This window comes from Hyalella azteca, unplaced genomic scaffold (genome assembly GCF_000764305.2).
Source record: "Hyalella azteca isolate HAZT.00-mixed unplaced genomic scaffold, Hazt_2.0.2 contig9883, whole genome shotgun sequence".
In the NCBI taxonomy this organism is placed as follows: domain Eukaryota; kingdom Metazoa; phylum Arthropoda; class Malacostraca; order Amphipoda; family Hyalellidae; genus Hyalella; species Hyalella azteca.
In genome coordinates, this window is record NW_025939939.1 from 6,731 (window position 1) to 31,709 (window position 24,979).

The window sequence follows — 24,979 nt, forward strand, 5'->3', positions numbered from 1 at the left end:
ATCGTTCCCAGCTTTCTGCGACAGTTCTTGTCAAATCTTCAAGGTGGTCGGGTGGTTAAGCAACGCAAAATGTAAGCAGTGAGGTGCATGTTCAAGACCCGCAACAAGGTGAGAATATTCCGTTACGATCCGAATCGGTGCCTGTTCTAACGGCCTAAGCAAAGCTATACTCGTATACAAATTAGATGCAGGAAATATTGCATTGACCGTGTTTCGGGTAAATGTTAAAATAATTTGAGATTTGTCTTCGGTGATGGTAACAGATATGACAATGTCTGTCTTTTTTTGCAGATCATGATTTTTTCGTCCTCATATCTTCATACGTTTACATCATTGCCCTTCCAATATATTTCTCTCTTCTTATTCAATAATTGTTCTAGAATCGAGTACGCATAAATCCATGGCATTTAAACATTCCAAGAATAAACAACAAGAATAAATGTCCGACATGACGTTTATGAGGTTCAGCAGATACAGGTGGGCTCATATATCAACCATGTTGAATAATTTCCCGCGCAAACATAAAAATAGGTAGAAGTTTAAATTTCCGGAGCCACTGCAAAAAAAAATATTTCAAATTCTATGATAAATTTAGTCAAATGGTTTATTTAATATTTTGCCTCTGTATTGGAGTAAGTTCTTTACACGAAAATTCTATTAAAAACGGTCATTATGCAAAAATAATTGATCTTAAATGAATTAAATCTTTCAGATGCAACAGGATACTATATCTGGCTTTTATTTGAGTATTTATTTAATTTTTCCCATAACTTAATTTGAATTATTCAAATTGATATTGTTTTTTTCTAAATTGTTAATTAATGCGGAAAGAGTGTCGATTTCGTTGTCCGTTTCGAAACTTCCATTTAAATGCTCATATTTCAATTCCTGGGCAAGGCAGGGAGTGATGCTACTGTATGTAATGGCTGGGCAGATAACTGGTGATTGACTGAGGCGTGATAACGTAGCCTCAAATACTCACCGGGGGACGAGTTGTGAATTTTTGGAAGGTGATTTTAAGTAACCACATATAGTAAGCTGCCCGCTAAAGGGCTAACAACATATAACGCTAATTTGATGAAAAATGACGACCGAGCATTACAACTATGTTGATAACACAATCTTCACATACCCAAAATTGAGCTAAAACACTAGAAATTTAAAAGCGAAGAAAACACCACAAAAATTTAGCATATCTCTTTTGAAAACGTTTCGGAGACCAGCTCCATCGTCAGTTCGATAAATCTAGAACACAGATAAATGCAGAAAATTAGTTTGGAGTTAATAAAAAAAACACAAACAGAAGTTAAAAACCTAAATTTACAGACAAAGGGCAGAATAATAAAGTAAGTACCTATCTATTCACAATTTCTAATGGATAAGAACTATAGGCAGCATTTAAACTAGGCTTCTCTTTAAAAATATACAAGGATTCCAAAATACGCAGATCGGAAGCACCAGAACTATAAGCTAAAACCTTAAAGTCTGTGTCGGACACTGGAACGTTGCACTGTTCGGCGTGAGTGCGCACAGCCGAATGAGGAGGGCGCGATAGTAACTGCCCAGTCCTATAACTCCTACCTCTATGCTCAGCGACCCGAGTGTAAAAGTTGCGTGCCGTCATTCCGACATACGCAGATGCACACCGTGCACAACTAAATTTATAAACTAGGGACGATCGCATATGAGGAGGAAGGATATCTTTGTACCTAAAAAACGAACCTATTTTGAAATTATTCACTAGTAAGATACGAAGATTAATGTCCGGGAAGTATTTCATAAACAAAACTTTTAATTCTCTTGACATAACTTCGGACGCATGGCCGAAGTATGGAAGAGAACAGTAAACAACGCTTCTGCCATCAGGTTCTGGAACAACTTCACTGTATCGCTTAGACATGAATTTCTTAATCTGGGTAAACACCAAGCCAGAAGGAAATCCATTAAGCGAGAAGATATTGCGCAAAAATTCAAATTCAAAATGCATGGAATGAAAAGTCGAGCATATACGAAAGCCGCGGTGTAATAGTGTTTGAAGCCCGTTTATCTTGAATCTAAAAGAACAAAAACTAAAAAAGCTGGTGCTTAGGCCGGTGAAAGTTGGTTTTCTGTAAACAGAGGTTTGAAAACGGCCATTAGATTTAGTAATATTGCAGTCTAGAAAGGACAAACTATTGTTCGATTCAAGTTCCATAGTAAATTTAATAGAATTATGTTGCAAGTTTAGGTAATCAAAGAAAAGTTTTACATGAGAAGGATGCTTGAAAATAAGGAAGGTGTCATCGACGTATCTGTTATAAAAAATTGGCTTAAAATCAGGAGGACAATTGGTCAGCCATGAAACCTCGTGAAAACACATAAAAATATTCGCAAAGGTTGGGCCGAGGGGAAGGCCCATGCCCAAACCGTCAATCTGTTTGTAAAATTTACCAGCAAATATGAAGATCGAATTTAGAACTGATAATTCTAGCACGGATTTAAAATAATTGCGGTTCAAACCAATAACAGTATCATGAATATCCTTAAACAGAGTATTTAGACTGTTTAAAAAAGAACAGCTAGCGTCTTAAATAAATTGATCGGAGCCGTAAAGGGATCGAGGTACCCCCACGGGCATGCGAGGAGAAGCTGCCCATACATTGCAGGACTTCAGGTCCTGCTGTTCACTGCCTCGGTTATTGGAGGGCGATGAGTCCTGGCAAGTTCAGGGCTGCCACTTGACGCTAAATATTTTGCTCGCGTCTAGTATTGCGATAATTTCTTTGACCTGCGGAAGAAATCACATTTGAGAATTCGGGCTGAATAATGGAATTAAATGTACAGTAAAGACTTGCAATGCAATTATGCGATTCCAACGTGACATTTCAGGTAACGTTCATGGCATCCTCATGTCTGTCTAACTGATAGCTATGCACACGAAGAACATTAGAAAAAGTATTAATTCTGGAGAAGATTAGACGTAATTTCAGGGGATGCAATGCTCTATTACATATTAGGTTATTAATTTTTCATATGTTTTAGTCATCACTGACGTGACTTCATGTAATAATCCATTCTGATTTGCGACACGACTAATTTGACCTGGGTCAATTAGTCGTGTTTCTTTGTGTGTTTTTCCCGTCGGCATTGTTCAGTGAAGTTTTCAGTGATGGAATAGTCCCAATTATATTATTTCTTTATTTTATTTTTAATCGAACAAGCAGGGGACGTTGTCAAAAGAAAGAAGTTGAAAAATAGGACCCGAGAGATTCATAGTCAAATTTCCGAAATTTCGTGAGTGACTGAACGTTTTCTACTTTGTTTTGGAACTTTTGATAAATATCATAAATACAAACCAATTCCCAGCATAAATTTTAGGATTTGCTTTGGCGAAAAAATTGGTCTCTAATTCAGATATTCATACCACAAAAAAAATTAAAATAAGTATTTTTAGTGATGTTCACATTAGTAAAAATTTTTAGATAATGAATGAGATAGAAACAATCTGATGTAACATCTAGGTAATGTTACCAAATTAAGCACTCAAATTTTTAAAAATCGAGTATCGAGTTTTTCAAGAAGGCAGCGTCACAACACGCAATCAACATCAAAAAGCATAACTCGAATTGAAAGCTGGCCCTAAATCCCGTAGAGTTTCTTTTTTTCTACTGCTGCTCCTGAACTTAGACGAAAAATATGTGTTGAAACAGGCTGAAAAACAGATGAGAAAATTTTGTAAGATTTAAAAAGAAACTTGATAACTTAGGTATTCATAATGAAATTCATCCGTGTAACCCTGATGAAGTCGTTTTCAACTACAGTTCATTCAGCCTGGAACCTCGAACTAAGTTCTTGCTCGCCTTTGGGCTTGATTTCTGTCTGCCTGTTTTTAAATTGGATTTCTATAAGTTTTTTTTAGCTTTCGAAAGACTTGCTCTTAGCATAAAAAATGTTTCCATTACCATGGGTCAGGAATTTCTTGGCAATTTACAAAGTTTAGCTTACCGTCATTTTTATGGTTTTAAATCTTACAAAATTTTCTCATCTGTTTTTCAGCCGCTTGATTTCCTTTTATTGAAAGACTTGGCCAAAAATAAGGATCTTGTCATTTGTAAGCCAGATAAGGGTAAAGGAGTAGTATTAGTCGATCGCAATCGGTATAACAGCTGCCTCTTANTTTAGCTCCGTTCCTCTTGAAATAGTAAATGGATAGGCCGTTTACTAGCGTTAATTTCATGTCTTATTTATTTATTCTCCGTTTTAAAACTCAACAGTGCCTTTTACTCTACCAATTGATTGTATTTGTGTTTCTAGATCTGAACTTCTTCTGAACTGAATTTTGTGAACTGACGATGGAGCTGGACTCCGAAACGTTTTCTCTTATATAGATATGGTGAACTTTTGTGGTATTGTTTTTGCTTTTAAATTCCTAGTTAACTTGCGATTTAAGCAAACAAGTGATTTTAATACTTATATCCAATCCAAATACAAGACTTTAATTGTAGATCGATTCATTTAATCCGGTGTAGGGACTCACTTACTTCCCAGCTGACTTTCCTTGCGTTCATACCTGACAGTTATCAGGTTAGACCTAATATTTTATTTTGTATATACTCACATAAAGTGTGATATAGTAATTACATATATGAACCTGACCATTACCTATATCACCTCAAAGCCCCTTGTCAACGATAAAGATATAACGTTAATTTATATATTTTAGGTATTAATATTGAGGTAATTTTCCATCAGATTCCAGCTTTCAGCTTGTACGCATACAGCCGTAAGAGTATCTACAACTACTACTTCTTAACGACCAGTCAGAAAAATGCACTTTACGCCTACGAAAATAACGTGCGTATATACTATAATGGATGACTTTTCCATAGAAATAAATCTGTTTAAATTCAAATTCTGGTATACAAGAAACATGCTGACGAATTAAATCGCGATTATTTACCTATTGGTATAAATACGAGTAATTAAATCAATAAAAATGTATTTTCAAAGCCTAAAAGCAACACACATTTATCAGGGTAATTTTATCCATTAAATTTCTATTTATATGTGTTTTAATTAGCAGAACTCTCCTTGAAACACTAAATGCATAAGGCATCCTTCAGTTCCGTTTCTTGTTTATAATCGATTAGTTGATAATAACGGAGTTCTAAAATTGTTACTTCCTCGATGCCATCACGTGCAGAAACTTGTTATAAATGCGGGAAAAGTCGTTGGAGGCTCGAGCGCGGTGAACTACTTGCTGTATTATCGCGGCAACCGCCGTGACTACGACCGTTGGGCGGCCCTCGGCAACACTGGCTGGGACTACGATACTGTCCTGCCATACTTCAAAAAAGCAGAGAACTATGAAGGAAAACTCTCTGCTGAAGACTGTGAGTTTATTTTTGATTTATAACAATTCATCACACATATTTATCCTCAGATAACTCTACGTAAAGTTAAATTAATGTTGTAGTAAGCCAGTGTGCAGAGTACATTACACGGCACGCTTGGCAGCTTCTGACTCAGAAATTTGGTAGATTTGGTAAAAGGTAAAACAGCAGATTTTTGTTCGTGTGTCGTTCTAATATGCGGAACAGAATTTTCCTTTAGCTAATGAACATAGTAGGTCATAAATATTTTAAATCACCTCTAACGCGAGATGGGAGTGGCGGTTCTAAAATGAACACAAATTTCGATTTGTTCGCATACAGTCGCGTAAACCTCAATGAAATCTCCACAAAATACGTTTTTTAGCTTGAGCAAGGAAGATTATTCAAGATGCTCTGGAATATTTTCAAAATAATTTTATCATGAAAATTTATGTTATCCCTAATTATCCTGAAAGCAACATTGTAATCTGTCAGTAAATTGTTTGTACTCAATAACCTGTATCCTCATGTAGACATTTCGTGCAGGCTGCACTCTAGTTAGTATTAAACATTTTAAAATATTCATTATTAGATTGAATTTGACCTCATTTAACTTTTCAGTGCCGTATCATGGTTTGGGAGGACCACTCTCGGTCTCCAACTCGATTTGGTTCGACCTTTCCAAGTATGTCTTCGCGGCAGCCAAGGAAATGGGATTTGAAAAAATTGATCCCAACGCTAAAAAGAGAATCGGTGAGTATTGTGCATAAAATCCATCGCTATATACCTATTGCACTTTATTGGTAATTATATTCTTGTGGTATTACTTTTGCACCGATATTAATAGAGTAATCTTTGAATGCACAAAATCTATTGAACTTATAAATGAAATTTCTTATTTCGATATTTTGGGACGAACCCGTTATTAGAGTGCAAATTTATTTCAGTAAAAATTTCATTATTTGGGCAGATTTTATGGTTTTTTGATTGATGCTACTAGATGGAATATTCTTGGTAGTTATAATTTGAGTCTCAATGACGAGCAAGCCTTGTTTTCATTCAGGATATTTCCTGCCGGATTATACCATAAAGAAAGGCGAACGCCACTCAGCAGCAGAAGCCTATCTCAAGCCCACCCTGAGCAGACCAAATCTCTCCCTGCAGACTGAGTCGCAAGTTATCAGGGTACAAACTGTCAGAAAAACTTCTTTGTTGGAGTAGAACTGATCAAGACTCTAAATTCTCCAGTAGTACTAGTGTAAAAGCCAAATTGTTGTAATAGAAATAGGGAATGGGCGAAAGCATCAAGACAGAACTTTACAATTTACCGAAATATATTTAGAAGTACTTATCTTTCGGTGTGTTTTGCCAAACCAAAATAGAACTAACTGATTCAGGGAATTGATGCTATCAAAGCAAAAGTTTCTTAAATGTTCCATCACAATATAAGCTATACAAATAATAAGTTTTTAGAAATTTATGATTCTATCGATATCAATGTCCGACAACATGGCCAATATATGTTCAATTATAAACTGACCGTGTTGACTTAAATTCCACCATTTTTTAATGTAAATTGCTCACCATAGTGACCACACGATCCCAAAAATGTCAAATAAATGGAAATGATTACCTAAATAGAAAGAGCTGCTATATTCGCCTCTTAAAATTATCATATATTCAAGGAAAAGATATTTACGTGAATTTGTCTCTGATCATTGAGGCCACCTTTTTAAACACCTGCTTGCAGAACGACTTCATTGTATTGAAGCAAGGAAGTTAAAATAATAATGATAAGTTCATCGTTCGGAAGTTATTTTGAAATGTAAAAATCGATGCTGCAATCATCACGTAATAATTAAAGATGCATTTAATTTACACAGAAAATGTATTCATGCAGACCAATTACGAATTAGCGCAGCCTTAATAGAAATATTTGAATTTATAGATGTATATCTTCGTTTGAAAAGTCATACATATAACAATGAGTTTAGGAAACACAAATTTAAATAATTACATGGCTGAGTTTCCCTATATTTTCAGATTCTGTTTAACAACAAAAACAGAGCTATAGGAGTTCGCTACATGCAAGGAGGCCGGGTAAGTCAACGACTTTATCGAACTCTCAATTTAAATTCAATTTTCAAATCGCAGAACCCGAATCAAGTTAATTTGGTACAAGCCTCCGGGCCAATTTAAACCAGTTTAAGTAATAAGTCCTGTAAATTATTCATAGACCTTTATGATTTACTTTCATTATTTAAGTACATCATTCTCAATCGACTCGCAACAATTTTTAATCACCATCCCTTCCAAGATTTGTATCCAAAAAATGTATCCAAACCGTGGTAATATTTATCAATATTGATTGACTTTGAGGTTAAATATTTTTTATATAATATTAAATTACTTAAACCATAATTAATTTTTATTATTCATCATTCAATTATTCATTTATTAATGATTTTTTTATTTTTCATTGCTTAAACTACGCAGGTTAAACAAGCGTTCGCCCGCAAAGAAGTGATCATCAGTGCTGGTGTCATCAACAGCCCCAAGCTGCTCATGCTCTCCGGCATTGGGCCCAAGGAACACCTCAGATCAGTTGGGGTGAGTTACAAATCATCCCAATGAGTACTATAAATTTTGTAGAATTATACAATTGATACTCTAAGTTATGAATATTCTGTGAAATATTTGATGGAGTTGAGGGGATAGTTTACTAATTCATGGGCTTTTAAACTCAGGATGGTTTAAAAGGATACGAGTACTACACTGAAGTACGAGTTAGAATTTTTCAGTCATTCTCACTTTTTTTTTGAACATATGCAAACGAGCATTGTAAGAGTCAAGTCTACAGCTTTATTTTTAAATTTGCGTAGAAGAAATTTTTCAACAATATAAATTTTCTGTTTGGAATCCTAATAATAATAGTATTAAGCACTAATAGAGCTTTTATTTTGTGCTGTATCACCCCACTTTAATCGTATTGATGTCGTATTATCTGTCGTACACCATGCTCAGCCTAATTACTAAATTCACTTTTGTTACTTATTTCAACCCGACGAGGAATTTTTCCATCTACTGTCTTTGCTCTCTCCTCGTCCAGACTTTTTCATTCGTGTTCTAAGAAAAAAGGGGAAAAATTAACCGCGTGGCATGCGTATCTCCGTTATAGGGCTGAAAAATCCGACAGCATCTGGAGGCAAAATTATGGATGAAAATTTTAATATATTCATGGAATGCAATCCTTTAATAAGTAATTGTAAGTCTTGCAGTTAATTCGACACTCAATATATTATAGAGTAATGATGAATATCTTGAAATTATTGGACCTAAGTATAAATCAAAGCTTCTTAAGCAAAATTATTTTTAATATAAGGGAAGAGCTAGTTTAATCTTTGCAATTTAATGTTGGGAGAAATATTGAAAAAATCCATCTTTCATAACAGTTTCTTAAGGTTTACGTTTTTCTATTTTCCACGTGCAGTCTTTCTGCCATTTTTTTGCCCACGTAAAAAAACAAAGCCTAGCATCTTTTAAAATTTAAAGTCAATTCAACTCCCCGCTCCGATGGGCAGATATAGATGTCGTTTTCTATTGTTTGGCTCATGATTTCACCAGCGCCATTCACCGGACGAGTTTAACCCTTTAGTGACAGACGGGACTTCTCGATCGCAAGCCACTAGCTACGAATAGCCCTGATGACGGTAAATGTATCCGAGATCAAAGGCTTAAAAATTGGATCCGATTAATGTTCCACTATTGGATCCGAGAACATTAATTATCCGAAACTTATTTGAGTCACAATTAACCGTGGTGTTTACCTATTGCCCCATAAGAAAACTTTCAATTAATGAATTTAATGAACTATCGTAGTTTTTTTAAAATATAGTTGCTCTAAATATTGCCTGTATATGTACGCTGTATAACTCTTTGGTGACAGATAAAACCTCGGGTTGACGTGCCAGGTGTGGGTAAAAATTTCCAGGACCACATGACCCTGCACGGCCTCAACTGGCTGATTAAGATGGGACCAAACGAGGTCCCTGCAATGTCCTTCAACACTTTCTTAAGTCCCCAAACCTATAAGGACTACAAGGAGAAGAGGACCGGTAAGTTCACTTTCAATCGTAAATTCCGTTTCTTTCTTTTTTCGGATTAAGGCATAAGGTCGATGAATCGCCCTCTGCAAATAACTTTCCTCCATGAGCCCATGAGATAAACATTCAACTACTCGTCTATATCGTAAGTTGAGGCTCATCAAATTGCAGGACGCGACGTATGAGAAAAATTATAAAATATCGCTTAGACGACCGATAATAGCCAACGACGACGATATTTTCATAGCCAACGAATATCACGACGACCGACCACAGCCAACGACTGAAACTGATTGACCTAGCAATTGAGGCCCTACATCTGCGTACTTTTCACTAGACTCCTGCGTCTCGAAATAATTTTCTCGAAATGAACCGGGACAGACGAAACGAGACGAGAAAATTCCGGGAAAAAAATAACGGAACAAAGAGGGTAAAATTTGTCCAGGAATAAACGTATGAACCGAGACATGACTTCTGTCTCGGACTTAAAAACTTGTGTCCCGGTAAATTTTGAACCGGGACGAGACAGACAGATTTGAAACGAGACATAACGAGACGAGACGAGATTTGTCTTAATTATTTAAGACAAAGCAAGTTTTTCGATTACGATACGAATCATTTCGAAAACATGGGTTGATGAATGACAAGTTAGCCCTTTATTGCTAATATAGGGCCATAGACAGTTACCAGTTAAATTGAGGTAATTGCAGATTTAGCCAAATTTGTCTGACTAACCGACAAGGCAGTTGCCACTTAATTAGTGGTCCGACAAACACCTCAAACCTGTCGATGTATGACTGAGTATTGAGTAAAAAATGTTACTAAACACTCCCTTTACCGCCAAATCGGACTTTCAAGTCGCCTTTAAAAACACCGGTTTTCTATTAATTTCACGTTTTCTTTCATTTTTTCGAAAAATTCACACGAACAAAAAAAAGTCTTAGATTTATTTTTAGCGCATTTTCTCATTTAGGAAAAACATGCACTATTGTGCTCGCCACGTCCGTCTGTCTGTCTGTCTGTCCGTCCGTCTGTCCGTCCGTGACCACGTTTTCGTCGACGAGAAAATGCGCTTTCTGTCACTCACTACAGTGAGTACACCCCCTTTTTTCAAAACATTTTCAAAACTATAACAAAATTGAAAAAAAGCTACAACTAATCTCTAGATCTTTTAATTGCGAATCGAACGGTATATCTCTCATTGCTGTAGCTTAAAAACTCTGGGAGATAGGTTTGCAGTGACAATAGGTGTGAATGTTCAGTAGAGCGCGGCAGAGTCCCGAGCGCCTCGAAATATGCATTCAAGGTGGCATGGATACAAGACTAGACGTTACTGGAGCTGAAATTCAGTCAAGGATGGTGGGAACGACTGCATGAGCACCATCCCACACTACAGCATCCGGGTAACTAAAGATCAGCGTCTTCAGGTCGTCTAATTATGTGCCCGGCGGGTAATTTTCGCCTATCTTAAATGTTAGAAAACTCCCCCACCCCTAACCCTTTCACGAACTGTCGTCAAGGCATAAATCGACGTACAGAGATGATTTTGGTACCGTTGGATAGGTCAGAATGTCAGCTTTATGGTGAGACCAAAAACCGGAAAAGTGAAATTTGCGATTTTTGACCCAGAAATTCGGACGGTAAAGGGTTAAGTCTTAACTAAGGCTTCGATGGCACTTATGGGAACCGTACGAGTACGAGTCGAGTTCATTACTCGTTCGGAACGAGTTCAGGCGCCATGGAGCGCAGAGGGAGTAGGGATGCAGTGTCTAGATTAGTCGGCCAATTAGTAGACAGTGGAGTGGAGTCCTGGTAAGATATTCCTAATAATACTAAAGCTAGCTTTAGATTATCTCTGCCTTTAGTAAAATTTTGTGCTACGCCTCCAGGAAATCTTCACAATTGCGCAGTTTCCTGAATTGTTATCAAACAATTTTGCTTGTTTAACGTTATTTAGAAAAGATACACATGGATATTTCGAGTTTTTTTGAAGATCAAACTATTATATATTTTTTTCAACTTAAATTTTGTTATATTTTAAACTGTTGTTGATATTGCTTGCCAAACTTTTTGTTGAAGGAGATTGCTTAAGGCAAGATCGATGAATCTGATTCTGTAATTGAGCTGGAGGCAAATCAAAGTCTGTCCAGTCAGCCGATGTCACCAGCTACAGCTAGTATGGTCTCCTCCAAACCATCATAGAACACAATTAAAAAAAAAAGGTTTTTCCATTTTTATTTGCCTGTCTAGATTAATTACCATATTAAACCACAACATGTATTCGTAGCAAAAAACATTTCAATTGCCGAGCTCCAATCACAATAGTAAAAGGATACGTCTCAAGTTATTATATAAATGTAGAGGTGGGCAGCAGCGTGCTACATGTAGCGGTAGCGGTAGCAGCGCTACATTTCAGCAATTGTAGCGGTAGCGCCCGCTACATTTAGAGCATGTATATAGCGGAAATGGCCGCTACATTTCAAAGTAGCGCTGCCCAGCTCTGTATAAATGTATGATGGTAATCCAAAGTTTACACCACAGTAATAATTTGATTCGTCTCGCTATGTCTCGTTAAAATGGCTATAAATTCCGGGAAATTTTAAGGTACCTATTTTAACCGGGATGTCTCGTCTCGTCTCGGTATCGTCCCGGAATTCCTACGGAGGGCTGAAAATTGTCCCGGTTTTTATTGCGAACCGGGACAGAGCCTGTTGTCTCGTCTCGTCTCGGATACAAAAAAAAAATACCCAACGCAGGAGTCTACTTTTCACGCTTGTCATCATCATCACTACCTTCTCACAAAATTAAAATTGCAATGCAAAAAGATTAGTATTATTACTGACTGATTTCCTGCCGACTTTTACCCTATCGATCAAAAATTAACCCTAAGCCCCCACAAGCAACCAAAATATAGGCACCTAGTGCCTTGGTGCATTTCATCCTGAGATTTCTTGTGTTCTACGTCCATTAAAGTCTCTAAGCGGCTTTCCTAGTTTCAAAATTTTCCGAGTTGCACTGCACAATCACATACACAAAAATAGATAAAGGCAAACAACTATTCAGTGGTGTTTCGAGAGTTATAATTTTCGAACACTCTAGGTTTCTTTAACCCAATTCCTTGTCTGAAAACCCCTATAATATCGTCTCATTGCTTTTTCAACCATTTGGTTTTTTGATCTTAGGACTAAAAGGTTTTCGTCTGAAAACCTTATAAAATTTCTCGTCTGAAAATTCATCTGAACTTATTAGCCAGTCTTCTGACATTTTTTTTAATTCCACTATTATCTCACGGATGTCCCTGGAATCTGCCAGGTCGTCTGACAAATCCCCTGGCTCTGGTGGGGGTGATCCAGAGGAAGCTGGGGAAGGAAGGGGACCCCGAAATGTCTGATCTCATATACCATTTTTTCCAAGCACCGTATTGGACGGACAGAGGCATACTCCACGCGCGGGAGCGCCTATTCAAGGATGAGGTACAAATACTTTACGTCTGTCCATAATTCAACCCTTTAGCGTCTAGCTGTACAATTCTGTCGCCTTTCATAGAGGCAATTTTTGTTTACATTTAAAACTCATTCGTCTAATTAGACAAATATATCGCCTAAAATTTCTATGCCCAGGTGGAGGTTTTTGTCACCTGTCAGTTTTTTTTCAATGAATAAAGTTCAGCAATGCGGTATGGATGCCTTATAGTATTTTGCACTCGCAAGGTAGCTGGTCGCTGGACGGTTAAATAAAAGGTTCATATGAACGAATAAAAAATAATGATTATTCAACTAAAAATATATTGTGATCGTATTTATGAACGACCTTGAGAAACATTAATATGCCTTAAGTAAGTGTAATTTCATGAGAAAATCATGTATATTGTCCTTTTATGATATAAACATTTCATTGGTTAAAGTACGAGAAATAGAGAAAATTGGTCTTTAAATTTCATCTTCTCACGAAATTTGCATAAACAAATTTAAGTGAGAGTGGTAACTGCTTTGAATTTGAGATAATTACGATACTCCAGTTTGTTATTGTGATAATCTCCTCAACTGAGGCTACTTGATAGCATAAATCTTCATCAATTGAGGCTACCTGATAGCATATACACACATCAATTGAGGCTACCTGATATCATAAATCCTCATTAGTTGACGCCACTTGATAGCATAAATCCTCATCAGTTGAGGCCACCTGATAGCATAAATCTTCATCAGTTGAGGCCACCTGATAGCATAAATCTTCATCAGTTGAGGCCACTTTATAGAATAAATCCTCATCCCCAGCTTAGGATACATGTAATCCCAAGTCCCGGCATGGTGCAGGTCTACCAGGATTACTACGCCCCCTACGAGGGCAGGGACGGGTTCGACGTCCAAATTATGCTGCAGGTTCCCAGGAGCCGCGGCGCCGTCACTCTCAGGTCCAAGAGTCCCTTCGAGCCTCCAAATGTCGACCCGAATTATTTCGAACATCCTGATGATGTTGAGGATCTTCTTAAAAGTATGTTAACATTTTTTATCGTGTCTTCAGGGGGCTTAATTAATATCAAAGATCTTGCATTTAATTATGAGGCTACCTGATAGCATAAATGATATTCGTAAAAATTATTCCTTAAATCGAAGAGCTCAATTTTAAGTTTTAATTAATTTAGCCAATGGTCTAATCCTTTGTTTAGATTACCTTAGATCATTTGTATTAGAGTACATAAGTCTTCATACGGCAGAAAATGCGCGTATTGCCCACATTACGAATATTGTTTTACTACGTCTCCGTTAAACCGTGGTCGAGAGCGGACGCTCGTGCTCGTGGTCCCAAATTTCTAAATTTTTAACTTTTTACTGTGCCGTTTCGGTACTCTTTACGCATTTTTTTGATGATCCGTGCCAGAGAATAACCGAATTTCAGTTCAGTTCAGTGAAGTCAGTAAAAGTGAGTGCAAATTGAATGAACAAGCCAAACAAGTGAAAGTGTTTTCATTTTTAAATAACGCGGACTCGTAGAGGCAGTGAGGGTTGCCGCGCGAGGGTAACGCCCACGCCCTGCTCCACGCGGGACAATAAGCCTTTGTTCTCGCACCTACCTCTTCCTAGCCGCTGTGATCGCCGCTCTCTGAAAGCCGCTTGCTCTCAAGTCTGTAACAATTTTGAACAATCAAACAATTTGAACAATTTTTACTCAACTTGATTTCGGTTTTTAACTTGTGTTTATCTAGCTCTTGCATTTCCCTCGGAAGCTGCAGCTCAGCTGTTCCTCAAGCCGGAATTTTCGAGGGAACTTTACTATACTCAACTCAACTCAGTTTTGTATGTTTCTCCGTCATTTTCTGTATTTTTCTCCGTCCTTTTCTCCGTTCAAATGCATTTAATAATTTAATAATGGCTGGACAGAAAATAAAAAAGATAGTCGAAAAGCCCTCTACGGCCTCTAGAGAAAAGCCGTCTACGGCCTCTAGAACACAAAATAAAACCAAATCAGCCCAGCCAGAGATGAAAGTCTGCAAGTACTGCAAAGATATCTCTTTGAGCGAAGTCCAGATGGTCACCTGCGAACTATGCGAAGATCTCATTTGCATCAGCTGTTCGAAGTTGAGCTCTAAGGAGTACACATTTCTCCAGAAATCTAAATTGCTTCATTGGTTTTGCCGTGATTGCGAAAAACCAACTCTTGGTGCTCTAAAAAGAGAGGAGTCGGTGGATGAGCACTGCAATGAGTCTAAATTGTTGAATGATGTAGTAAACTCCTTGAGTGAGATGGTGCGCTCGCTGAGTGATAAACTGAGCTCGCTATGCAATGAGCTGACTGAAGTGAAGGCTCAGTTGAAAAATACGGAAGAAATGGGAGTAAAGAACAAGACAGCTGATTTATCTGAAGTCGTTAATGAAAGCCCACGTGAATTGCTTGATAGAGAACGTAGGAACTAAGGCCAACCTGGTCTGGTTTGGGATTCCTGAAAGTAACGCATCTGATGCGAAGGACCGGCCTTTGTTGTAGACTGTTGCAGCAAGGTATTCGACACATCGATTGATGTTATATCTTGCAAGAGGCTACGCTCGGAGGATGCTGCTGGCAACACCTTCAGACCTTTGCTGGTGACTGTAAAGGATTCTGCTCAGGTCTGGAGCGTGCTGAAAACAGCGAGAAAGCTTGGAGAATCCGCTGATTACAAGTCAGTTTTTGTGAAGAAAGATTCCACTCCCTTGGAAAGGGCGGTTTTTCGCAAGAAGTGGCGCAGGAGAGAATCAGGCAGAAAGGCACGGAAAATCAGGTCAATCACTTCCAAGCTGTCAAGACAACACCGGCTGCTCACGGACAGTCGGAGGAGATGGAGGACAAGTAATTAGTAGGAATGATGTCCATAGATCAAGGCCTGTAAATAATGTAGGAAGTAACCGCATACATCAAAGTGAAAGTGGACAAAAAGTTTTAAAATGCTTCTACACGGACTTGGATTCCGTTTTGAACAAGAAAAAAGAACTGTTAGCTGTGATCGCAAACGAGTGTATAGACATCATTTGTATTACAGTACAGAAACACTCCCTAAAAATCACGGGGGGAAAATTGTACCTGTTGAATTTCAACTGCCAGGTTTTGATTGCTTTCATAACTTAAATGAAGAGCAGTGCAGTAGAGGTGTAGCTCTGTGGGTTAGAACCTCATTTGGGGCCCAGAAAACAGCCTTTTACCGAGCATGTCATTCAGCAGGTCGCATACGTTGATCGTTGGTGACTTTAACCATCCAGAAATAGACTGGGCAGATGAATCTTCTCCAAGAGATGGGAATCACCCAGCATCCTTGTTCTTGGCGTCTGTGCGAGACTCATTTTTAATCCAGAACATCACCAAGCCAACCCATTTTAGGGGTAAACAGACCCCAAATATTCTAGATCTTGTGTTTACTAGTGAAGAATCAATGATAGATGAGCTTCGCCACGAGGGTCCGTTGGGCAAAAGCCACCACCAATCATTGTTTTTCAACATTAAGTGTTGTGCAGAAAAGACGCTTCGGAAGCGTGAACGTTTGAACTTTGCGAAAGGCGACTATGATACACTCCGTGAAACGGTGAATGCGGCGAATATTTCGGACCGTATCAAGGACATGAATGTGGCTGATTCATGGTCGTTTCTCAAAGACACGGTTATGTCTGCAGTTGATGCTTGTACCTTGTGTACCCAAGATTACGCTTGGAGGAGTCAAAAAGTCCCAGTGGATGAACAGTGCAGTTAAGACTCAGCTAAAGACCAAGAAAGAAGCCTACAAGCGTTATTTACGAACTCACAGCGAGTCTGATTATAAACTGTATGCCAGAGCTCGAAATCAAGTTAAAAAAGTTTGTCGCGCTGCAGTGAAAAACTTCGAAAAAAATATTGCTAAAAATGCAAAAAATAATCTGAAAGCCTTCTTTTTGTACGCTAGTTCGAAATGTAAGTCAAAGGACGGTATTTCTGATTTGAAAGTAGACCAACGAAAGATTTCCTCAGATGAGGGCAAGGCTAACGTTCTTAATCAGTTCTTCAGCAAGAAAGGATGAATACTGTTCAAGTCCTCATCACAGATGAGGACTTGAACAGTATTCCATATATTGAGGAGCGCCCAGTCGGCTCGAAGTTAACATGCTTTGAAATACACGACGAAGAGGTTTTCAAGCGCCTGGTAGCTCTAAATCCCAACAAGTCATGTGGACCAGACGGTTTCCATCCCAGATTGCTCAAAGAATTAGCAACCGTTCTGGCCGGGTCTCTTATACACATCTAGATGTGTATAAGAGACAGAGTTTAGGTAGAGCGAAACAATTCTTTAAAAGCGTAAATGCTTGATGACTATCAATTAATTTTAAACGCTCCACCATCCTCTCCAANTACACCTGTCTCTTATACACATCTAGATGTGTATAAGAGACAGGGCCACATCTGGCCTACACTTCAGCGCCGACATCACTATGTTATGTTATGTTATGAGCCTGGTCCAGCTTGAAACTCAAGTCCATTATAAACGTTTTCTCATGAGGTGTTCTCTATTGGAATACGTTATAGTCATTTAAGTTTTAATTAGACCGCAATAAATAAAGTTTATGACAGTAAAAATAATTTAATTAACCGAGCAGGTTGTCACTATCCTTCCTTTCTTCAGGCATAGAATTCGCTTTGGAAGTGGGAAGGACGCGAGCTCTGAGGGAGGGTGTGAATGCCACCTTTATTGACAGGGTGAGTAGAGCTGCGGAGGAGGGTGAGTATAGATGGGAAGGTGAGTATAGCTGAGAGGGTGAGACAGGGTGAGTAAAGCTGGGGAGAGTGAGACAGGAAGAGTAAAGCTGGGGAGGGAGGGTAAGACAGAGTGAGTAGAGCTGGGAAGGGTGAGTTTAGATGGGAGGGTTACTATAGATGGGGAGGGTGAGACAGAACGAGTAGAGCTGGGGAGGGTAAGACAGGGTGAGTAGAGCTGGGGAGGGTGAGACAGAGTGAGTAGAGCTGGGTGCAATTATGCAAGAATGAGCCCTTTGATGTTATTATTTTCTAAAAGGCTTAATATAAGTACTGGATATATCTCTTTTTATTGCTGATGGTTTAAAGATTATCTTGTGTCTTGATTGGTTATTTTTTATAGGCTAGATATCATTATCAAAACGAATAAATTATATTTTATTTCATTATGCTGCACTCTTGTCTTATTCAAATGCATGATTGATCTGTATTTCAAATATTATATCGACCCAATACTTCTACTTATTCTGCGCCTCAAATTAATACAGGCATAGCATATTATCATGCCCCTGACAGAACCCAGGCTATGCGAAGCTTCGTAGGTCACCACAAATTTTTAAATCAATAGAAATACGAAATTAGTAAAATAAAAATTAGTTTAGTATTATAAAAATTAGGTCAATAATAATACTAAAAAATGTATTACAGCTAAATAAAAAATTAGTTCCCTGCAGTGAATTACGTCGATTTTGTAAGGCCTCCAATTGTAAATTATGCACAGCCGCTAATAGGCTGCAAGCACCTGCCCTGGGGCTCAGACGAGTACTGGCGCTGCTTCATCCGCGCCATGAGCACCACGGGTCACCACTTCTGCTGCACCTCCAAGATGGCACCCGCCACCGACCCCATGGCCGTCGTGTCCCCCAGACTCAGGTGGGACTTCGTAGGTCACCACAAATTTTTAAATCAATAGAAATACAAAATTAGTAAAATAAAAAAATTAGTTTAGTATTATAAAAATTATCAGATTTTGTAAGGCCTCCAATTGTAAATTGTGCACAGCCGCTAATAGGCTGCAAGCACCTGCCCTGGGGCTCAGACGAGTACTGGCGCTGCTTCATCCGCGCCATGAGCACCACGGGCCACCACTTCTGCTGCACCTGCAAGATGGCACCCGCCACCGACCCCATGGCCGTCGTGTCCCCCAGACTCAGGTGGGCGATATTCGTAAGAATTCATGAGTATAAGTTGCTGTTAAAAGTTATTTAACAATATAGTTGTTGCAATTATTTTGCAATAACTGTAACGGGCTTCCAGAGTGAAATTTTTTATTGCATTTACTCAAATATTTCCTATCAGGTAATTATTTATTTTAGAGTTTTCTGACACAATCGTGTGGCTCAACGGGAGAAAAATAGTCCACGGAATTTTCTCCGCTTTATTTTATAAGGGTGACGTAAGAAACTGCACAAAAGGGTTAAGATTAGGTACTGGACTGGGAAGTAATAATAATAGTAATTAGCAACAATAGAAATCTATTGAAATAGCCTGATCTAGGAACTTGTGAAACATTGTTCATCAGTCTTTAGACAATGATAATAATAGTGATAGTTAGCAACTATGGAAACCGATCGAAATAGGCTGATCTAGGAACTTGTGAAACATCGTCATCGGCATCAGTAGGGTTATATCGGATCCACGAGTGGTGGCGGCTAAACATCGACGTTTTGAAATGTTGCAAGAAGATCGTTCCTATAATTTGCTCGTGGTCTGAGCACTAAGAGTTACAAGGTACTAGCTACGTTACTATAAACTAGTTTACGTTGGAATAACGATGGAGGCGCGCTGCGTTACAGCACTAGTGTATTAACCACAGTATGGAGTCTGTTTCAGATATCGTCTCGGACCTGTGTCTGAGGGTAAGGCATCGTTAAGATCAGCAATACTAATTAGACCGCTCACTATTAATTTAGGCAGGGAGGGGCAAAGTGACTAGTATTGGGACGATCTTTCCACGTGTCCTGTCTCGCCTAGGTTTTTGCAAGGTATCGGATAAGGTAAGCGCATGGATCTAGGTAACCAAATAATGCTAGTTATGTCTATACTAGATACTTAAAGTAGAGGGTTATGATTCCAGGAAGGAAACACGGCTAGTCTGCCATGTTCAGTGAAGCCTTGTTCAGCGACCCCATGGTCGCCATATTGGTTTCATGGCGGGACGCTTTGGAAATTTCCTAGGTTTTTACGTTCGATAGGGACGTCACAAACAATCACGATACTTAAAATGCTATTGTAATACTTATAATAATCACATCACTGAGTAGCCTCGAGATTAATATGGAATTCGATGAGCTTTCATAATTGCATCGACTGAATGTCGACATACGGGCTAGCTGTGGTAGTTTAGGGATTTAGGAGTGAGGGCTGTTTAAGAAGTGTGAATTGAGATATTTAAGTTGTAACAGCGGTTCCTCATCCTCTCCCTATTGTTTGTAGTATATAGGCATCACGTGGGGCTTGAGTAAGAATCAGAAGGTTTAGTAGTATGTTTATTGATGGGATGAAGAATGACGGCACGACCAATACCTGTGGGGCGGTGTGTCAGTAGGATACAAACATGACATGAACAAAAATGGAGAATTAATGTTTAACGAGAAAACTAATACAAATAATTATCCAGATATTATGAGGTTGAATAGCTATCTGACTTTGATTCAGAAGGTTGACTAAGCATAACACTGACACAAAACAGCAGAAAAAAATATTAAAAATATATTGAGAGCAAGCCATGATATAGTTCTGACGGTTACACTTTGAAATATTTAATCTCAAATAGCTAAATTTAAATTTAACGATCGGCTGAGCAGCTTACCCCGTAACCCTGGAGATCTTAACACGTCGACGTGAAAAACAAGGTGATTCTACCGTATGGTTCTAGCGCTGTCCGCTAGCACCTTCTAAACGAAAATCACAACTTTCGAGTGATCGAATTAAATATAAAAAGTATTTTGTCGTATATCGAACTATATTGTAACTCAAAATCATACGAATATTGTTAGTGCTAGAAAATTGAGAATATCTCTTGACAGAATGTCTGCATGATTATTCAAAGTTAAATTGACGACATAGGAAGTAATAGGCAAGTTTCTAAGTAATTAAGTTGCAAATAGCTATAGAAATTGGTGATTAACGAGTTTGAAGAGTTAATAAAAATAATTTCAACATTCACAAGAAATGATAGTGCGAGTTATGGTCGAGTAACTACAGTAGAATAGATCCGCTAATTTACATTTACAAAACAAGAACCAACACCAGGGGCCACGGCTATAAACTAAAAAACTGCGCTGCAACTTCTCCACGCGACAAAATTTCTTCTCGCTTCGAATCATCGACATGTGGAACCTGTCTCTTATACACATCTAGATGTGTATAAGAGACAGCGCTATAGCCATGTCCATTAGATGCAGGTCGTCTTCTCCAAGGATGGAGGACAAGAATCCATCACCGTGCTGTGCTCCTGTTGATGGATGCGGGTGGCCACCGCCTGTACTNACGCTAGGCCATTCGATCGCCGGCTGTTTCTCCTGAGGGCTGATTGGTCTAATTCAATTGATTCGTTCTGTCTGGTGGCTTTCGGCTGCCTATATGATTTTCCAGAAGTGTTGAAGGCTACGTTCCGGAGGGCAAGAGTCATGATAGTCTATTACATCCAGGGCAGTGGTGGTCTTCGGCAGGCTTCCCCTTGAAACTATCGTCAGTCATGAAAAGATCCGGTCAAATGAAACGATATTAGATCTTCTGTGAACAAGGCACGAAAAGTGAAAGAATCGGCGACAGGCCACATCAAGCCTACACTTCAGCGCCGAGATCAATATGTTATGTTATTTCAGGGCAAGGTGGCTCACATGTTTACCGTTCTACGGTTGGCACACAATTTATATAGGTAAATGGGATGTTAATCACATAAGATTACTTATCACTAGTAGAAAATCCACGCTGGTCCGGGTAAGAGCAACACGGGTGTTTACGCTAGCTCACTGCAGAGCAGTAAAAGCTTGCGTGTGTGCGCAAAGCGTCTCCAACAGGGCAGCGGGGCTTGCTTGTCCCGAAGAAAAAGGGGTGTCGTTTGAGGTGGACTATGTTAAAGTTCTGCTGGGTATAGATGAAGGGTGTTGGTTAATCTGACGAGCGTCTCAGAGCGATGTCATATTTTCTCTTGTCGATTGTTACTAGTCCGCCATGTTCAGTGACGCCATGGTCGCCATATTGGTTTCATGGCGGGATGCTTCGGAAATTTCCCAGGTTTTTACGTTAGATAGGGACGTCACAAACAATCACGATACTTAAATGCTACTATAATATTCCCTATAATAACCACATCACTGAGTAGCCACGAGCTTTCGATGAGATGAGCTTTCGAGATTTCAGGGCAAGGTGGCTCACATGTTTATCGTTCTACGGTTGGCACACAATTTATATAGGTAAATGGGATGTTAATCACATAAGGTTACTTATCGCTATTAAAAAATTCACGCTGGTCCGGGTATGAGCAGCACGGATGTTTGCGCTATCTAACTGCAGAGCAGACTGAGGCTTGGGTGTGTGCGCAGAGCGTCTCCAACAGGGCAGCGGGGCTTGCTTGTCCCGAAGAAAACGGGGTGTCGTTTGAGGTGGACTATGTTAAAGTTCTGCTGGGTATAGATGAAGGGTGTGGGTTGATCTGACGAGCGTCTCAGAGCGACGTCACATTTTCGCTTGGCGATTGTTCACTAAGGAAAAAAGGGCTCCCTGGTGAAACAATTTTGATCTTACATCTCGGTTAGAGGTGGACATTACCAATGGAAATTTAAATTTAGAAGAAAAACAATGGCGAACGAATATCGTATCAAAGGTCACTTAGACTGCAAACACAATTTTCACATCCCTTATGACTGATTACCTATCGTTTATAATTTTTATCTTTCTGGTTATTCAAAGTTATTTTACTTCTTACTGAAGTTTAAGAGTTATGCAAATAATATTAATAATATTCGGTGATCAGAATTAACGTAATAACGCTTACATTCCTGGCCTTCAGAGTGCACGGCGTGGACGGTCTCAGGGTTGTGGACCTCTCCATTGTTCCCATCGTGACTTCAGGTCGGTTAGTTTAGCCTAATTACATCATATAAACTTTTTCTAGATAATCTTAATTGTACATTTGTACTAGACGGGTACAGGTCACTTAACTACAGGTTAATTTGTTCATTTGCGAGAAAGTAAATGGTGGCCCAGTGGTTAAAGTTCAGAGTATCAAGATTGGCGCAGAGAGGCGCGGGTTCGATCCCAGCTCTGTGCGCCAGTTTCTGGTCAGAATCGGCAAGGAGGCCGGGTGGTTAAGCACAGCAGAATTGTAGCAGTGAGTTGCGAGTTCGAGACCGCAAAATGCTGAGAATGTTCTGCGATGTTAAGAATCGGCGACAGGCCTACGGCCTACTAAACGCTGAAACCGCTATTATTATTATTTATTATTAAAGTAAACTTAAAGTAAACTAAAGTAAACTTAAAGTAAGTACGATAAGAAACTACATCTTAAGTTCAACGGTGCAAACGGTTAAGCATAAACATAGTCTTCTAATTTTATTAGAGTTTGCATGAAATTGATATTAAATTTATAACATGAATTAATTAAGCAGTTCAGATTGAGACGCGGTGGAGATCAGACGTGCCGTGTAGTCGCTCCAGGAGCCTGACCGACTTGTTTCCTGCTTTGAATTGCTTCCGGAACTTTATTACCGTCGGGCGGTTGTGCTGGACTTCCGGAACTTTATTGCCGTCGGGCGGTTGTGCTGTACTTCCGGAACTTTATTACCGTCGGGCGGTTGTGCTGTACTTCCGGAACTTTATTACCGNTTTTTAGTTTAGTCGAACTGATGATGGAGCTGGACTCCGAAACGTTTTCAATATCGATATGGTGAATTTTCTTGGCGTTTTCTTTGCTTTTAAATTCCTTGTGAACTTGCGATATAAGCAGACTAATGATATAAGTACTGATATTAAATTTATAACATGCATCGAAGACGAACTTCATTTATACGCGTTTAATTCGGTGGATAAAAATTTATGTTTAATGCCCATGTTGGCTTGCTTTTCTCCCACCCGAGATCATCAGGCCTCTACGAGATGTAGATTAGTTCCATGATGCGATATGCTTCATGACAAACTCTCACGCGCGCTCCACATGACATGATAGACGACAGCACACGACTTTTTCATCCATCATGAAACCCTAACTATTCAATCCCAAAATTTAATATAAAAGTGTATTTTACTATCTTTATTGTTACTGGTATGATTCAAAATGGATAACGACTTACGCCGCTAATTTGAGATATAATTTCTGACTTCAAATTTTTTTCACGAAGGGCAATTAAAATGTAATTTGTTTGGCTATAATAACATCAAATTTTCCAGAAATAACATCTTTAATATAGCGGTTTTAGCGTTCATTAGGCCGTAGGCCTGTCGCCGATTCTTAACATAGCACAACATTCGCAACTTTTTGCGGTCTTGAACTCGCAACTCACTGCTCTAATTGCTGAGCTTAACCGCCCGCGGCCTCCTCGCCGATTCTGACCAGAACTGGCGCAGAGAGCTGGGATCGAACCCGCAGCTCTCTCTGCGCCAATCGTGATACTCTGAACTGTAACTCCTGGGCAACCCTGCCTCGAAATGATAAGAAAATGAAAGAGGTCAATATCGCCCAGATAAATAACACTTGAAAAATGACGATTCAAAATTTGCGAAGTGATTAACGAGCTGGAACTTTTTCATTAGCGTCGAGTTTTGAGATGCAGAATGCGTTAGTTTGTGTCAAGGAAGTATTCTTGCAATACTATCAAATACTAAATATTGATTGAAACGATTCATTATTTAACATGAAGACACGATTCCCTACCTTAAATATACCAATTGTATGCAAGGTGAATCATTAATGACAGAACTCACGAGTCCGTTGCCGAATTTATGAGTTGAACTTTACCTCAATAATACGTAAATTATACAGACTAAATAAGCCTCGAATAAATTATGAAGAATAAAAACATTAACCAAACACTGCACTTTCAGCGACCACAAATGCCGTGGCGATCATGATCGGCGAGCGGGCGGCGGACTTCATTAAAGAGGACCACGGGATGCTGTAGTCCGCAGGACCACGGGATGCTGTAGACCGCAGGACCACGGGATGCTGTAGTCCGCAGGACCACGGGATGCTGTAGTCCACAGGACCACGGGATGCTGTGGTCCACAGGACCACGGGATGCTGTAGTCCACAGGACCACGGGATGCTGT

General features: G+C 39.1%; 1 protein-coding gene across 1 annotated transcript; it reads left to right on the plus strand.

Moving 5' to 3' along the window:
• The first annotated feature begins 87 nt into the window (after window positions 1-87).
• Window positions 88-24,979, plus strand: LOC108671438 (glucose dehydrogenase [FAD, quinone]). Its single transcript, XM_018158986.2, has 15 exons — window positions 88-108; window positions 4,528-4,563; window positions 4,732-4,833; window positions 5,183-5,372; window positions 5,973-6,104; window positions 6,415-6,536; window positions 7,395-7,451; window positions 7,848-7,961; window positions 9,298-9,466; window positions 12,767-12,927; window positions 13,771-13,948; window positions 17,577-17,650; window positions 18,710-18,861; window positions 22,725-22,786; window positions 24,755-24,979. The coding sequence occupies exons 1-15, from the start codon at window positions 88-90 to the stop codon at window positions 24,829-24,831; spliced, it is 1,647 nt and encodes a 548-aa protein (XP_018014475.2). The 3' UTR covers window positions 24,832-24,979.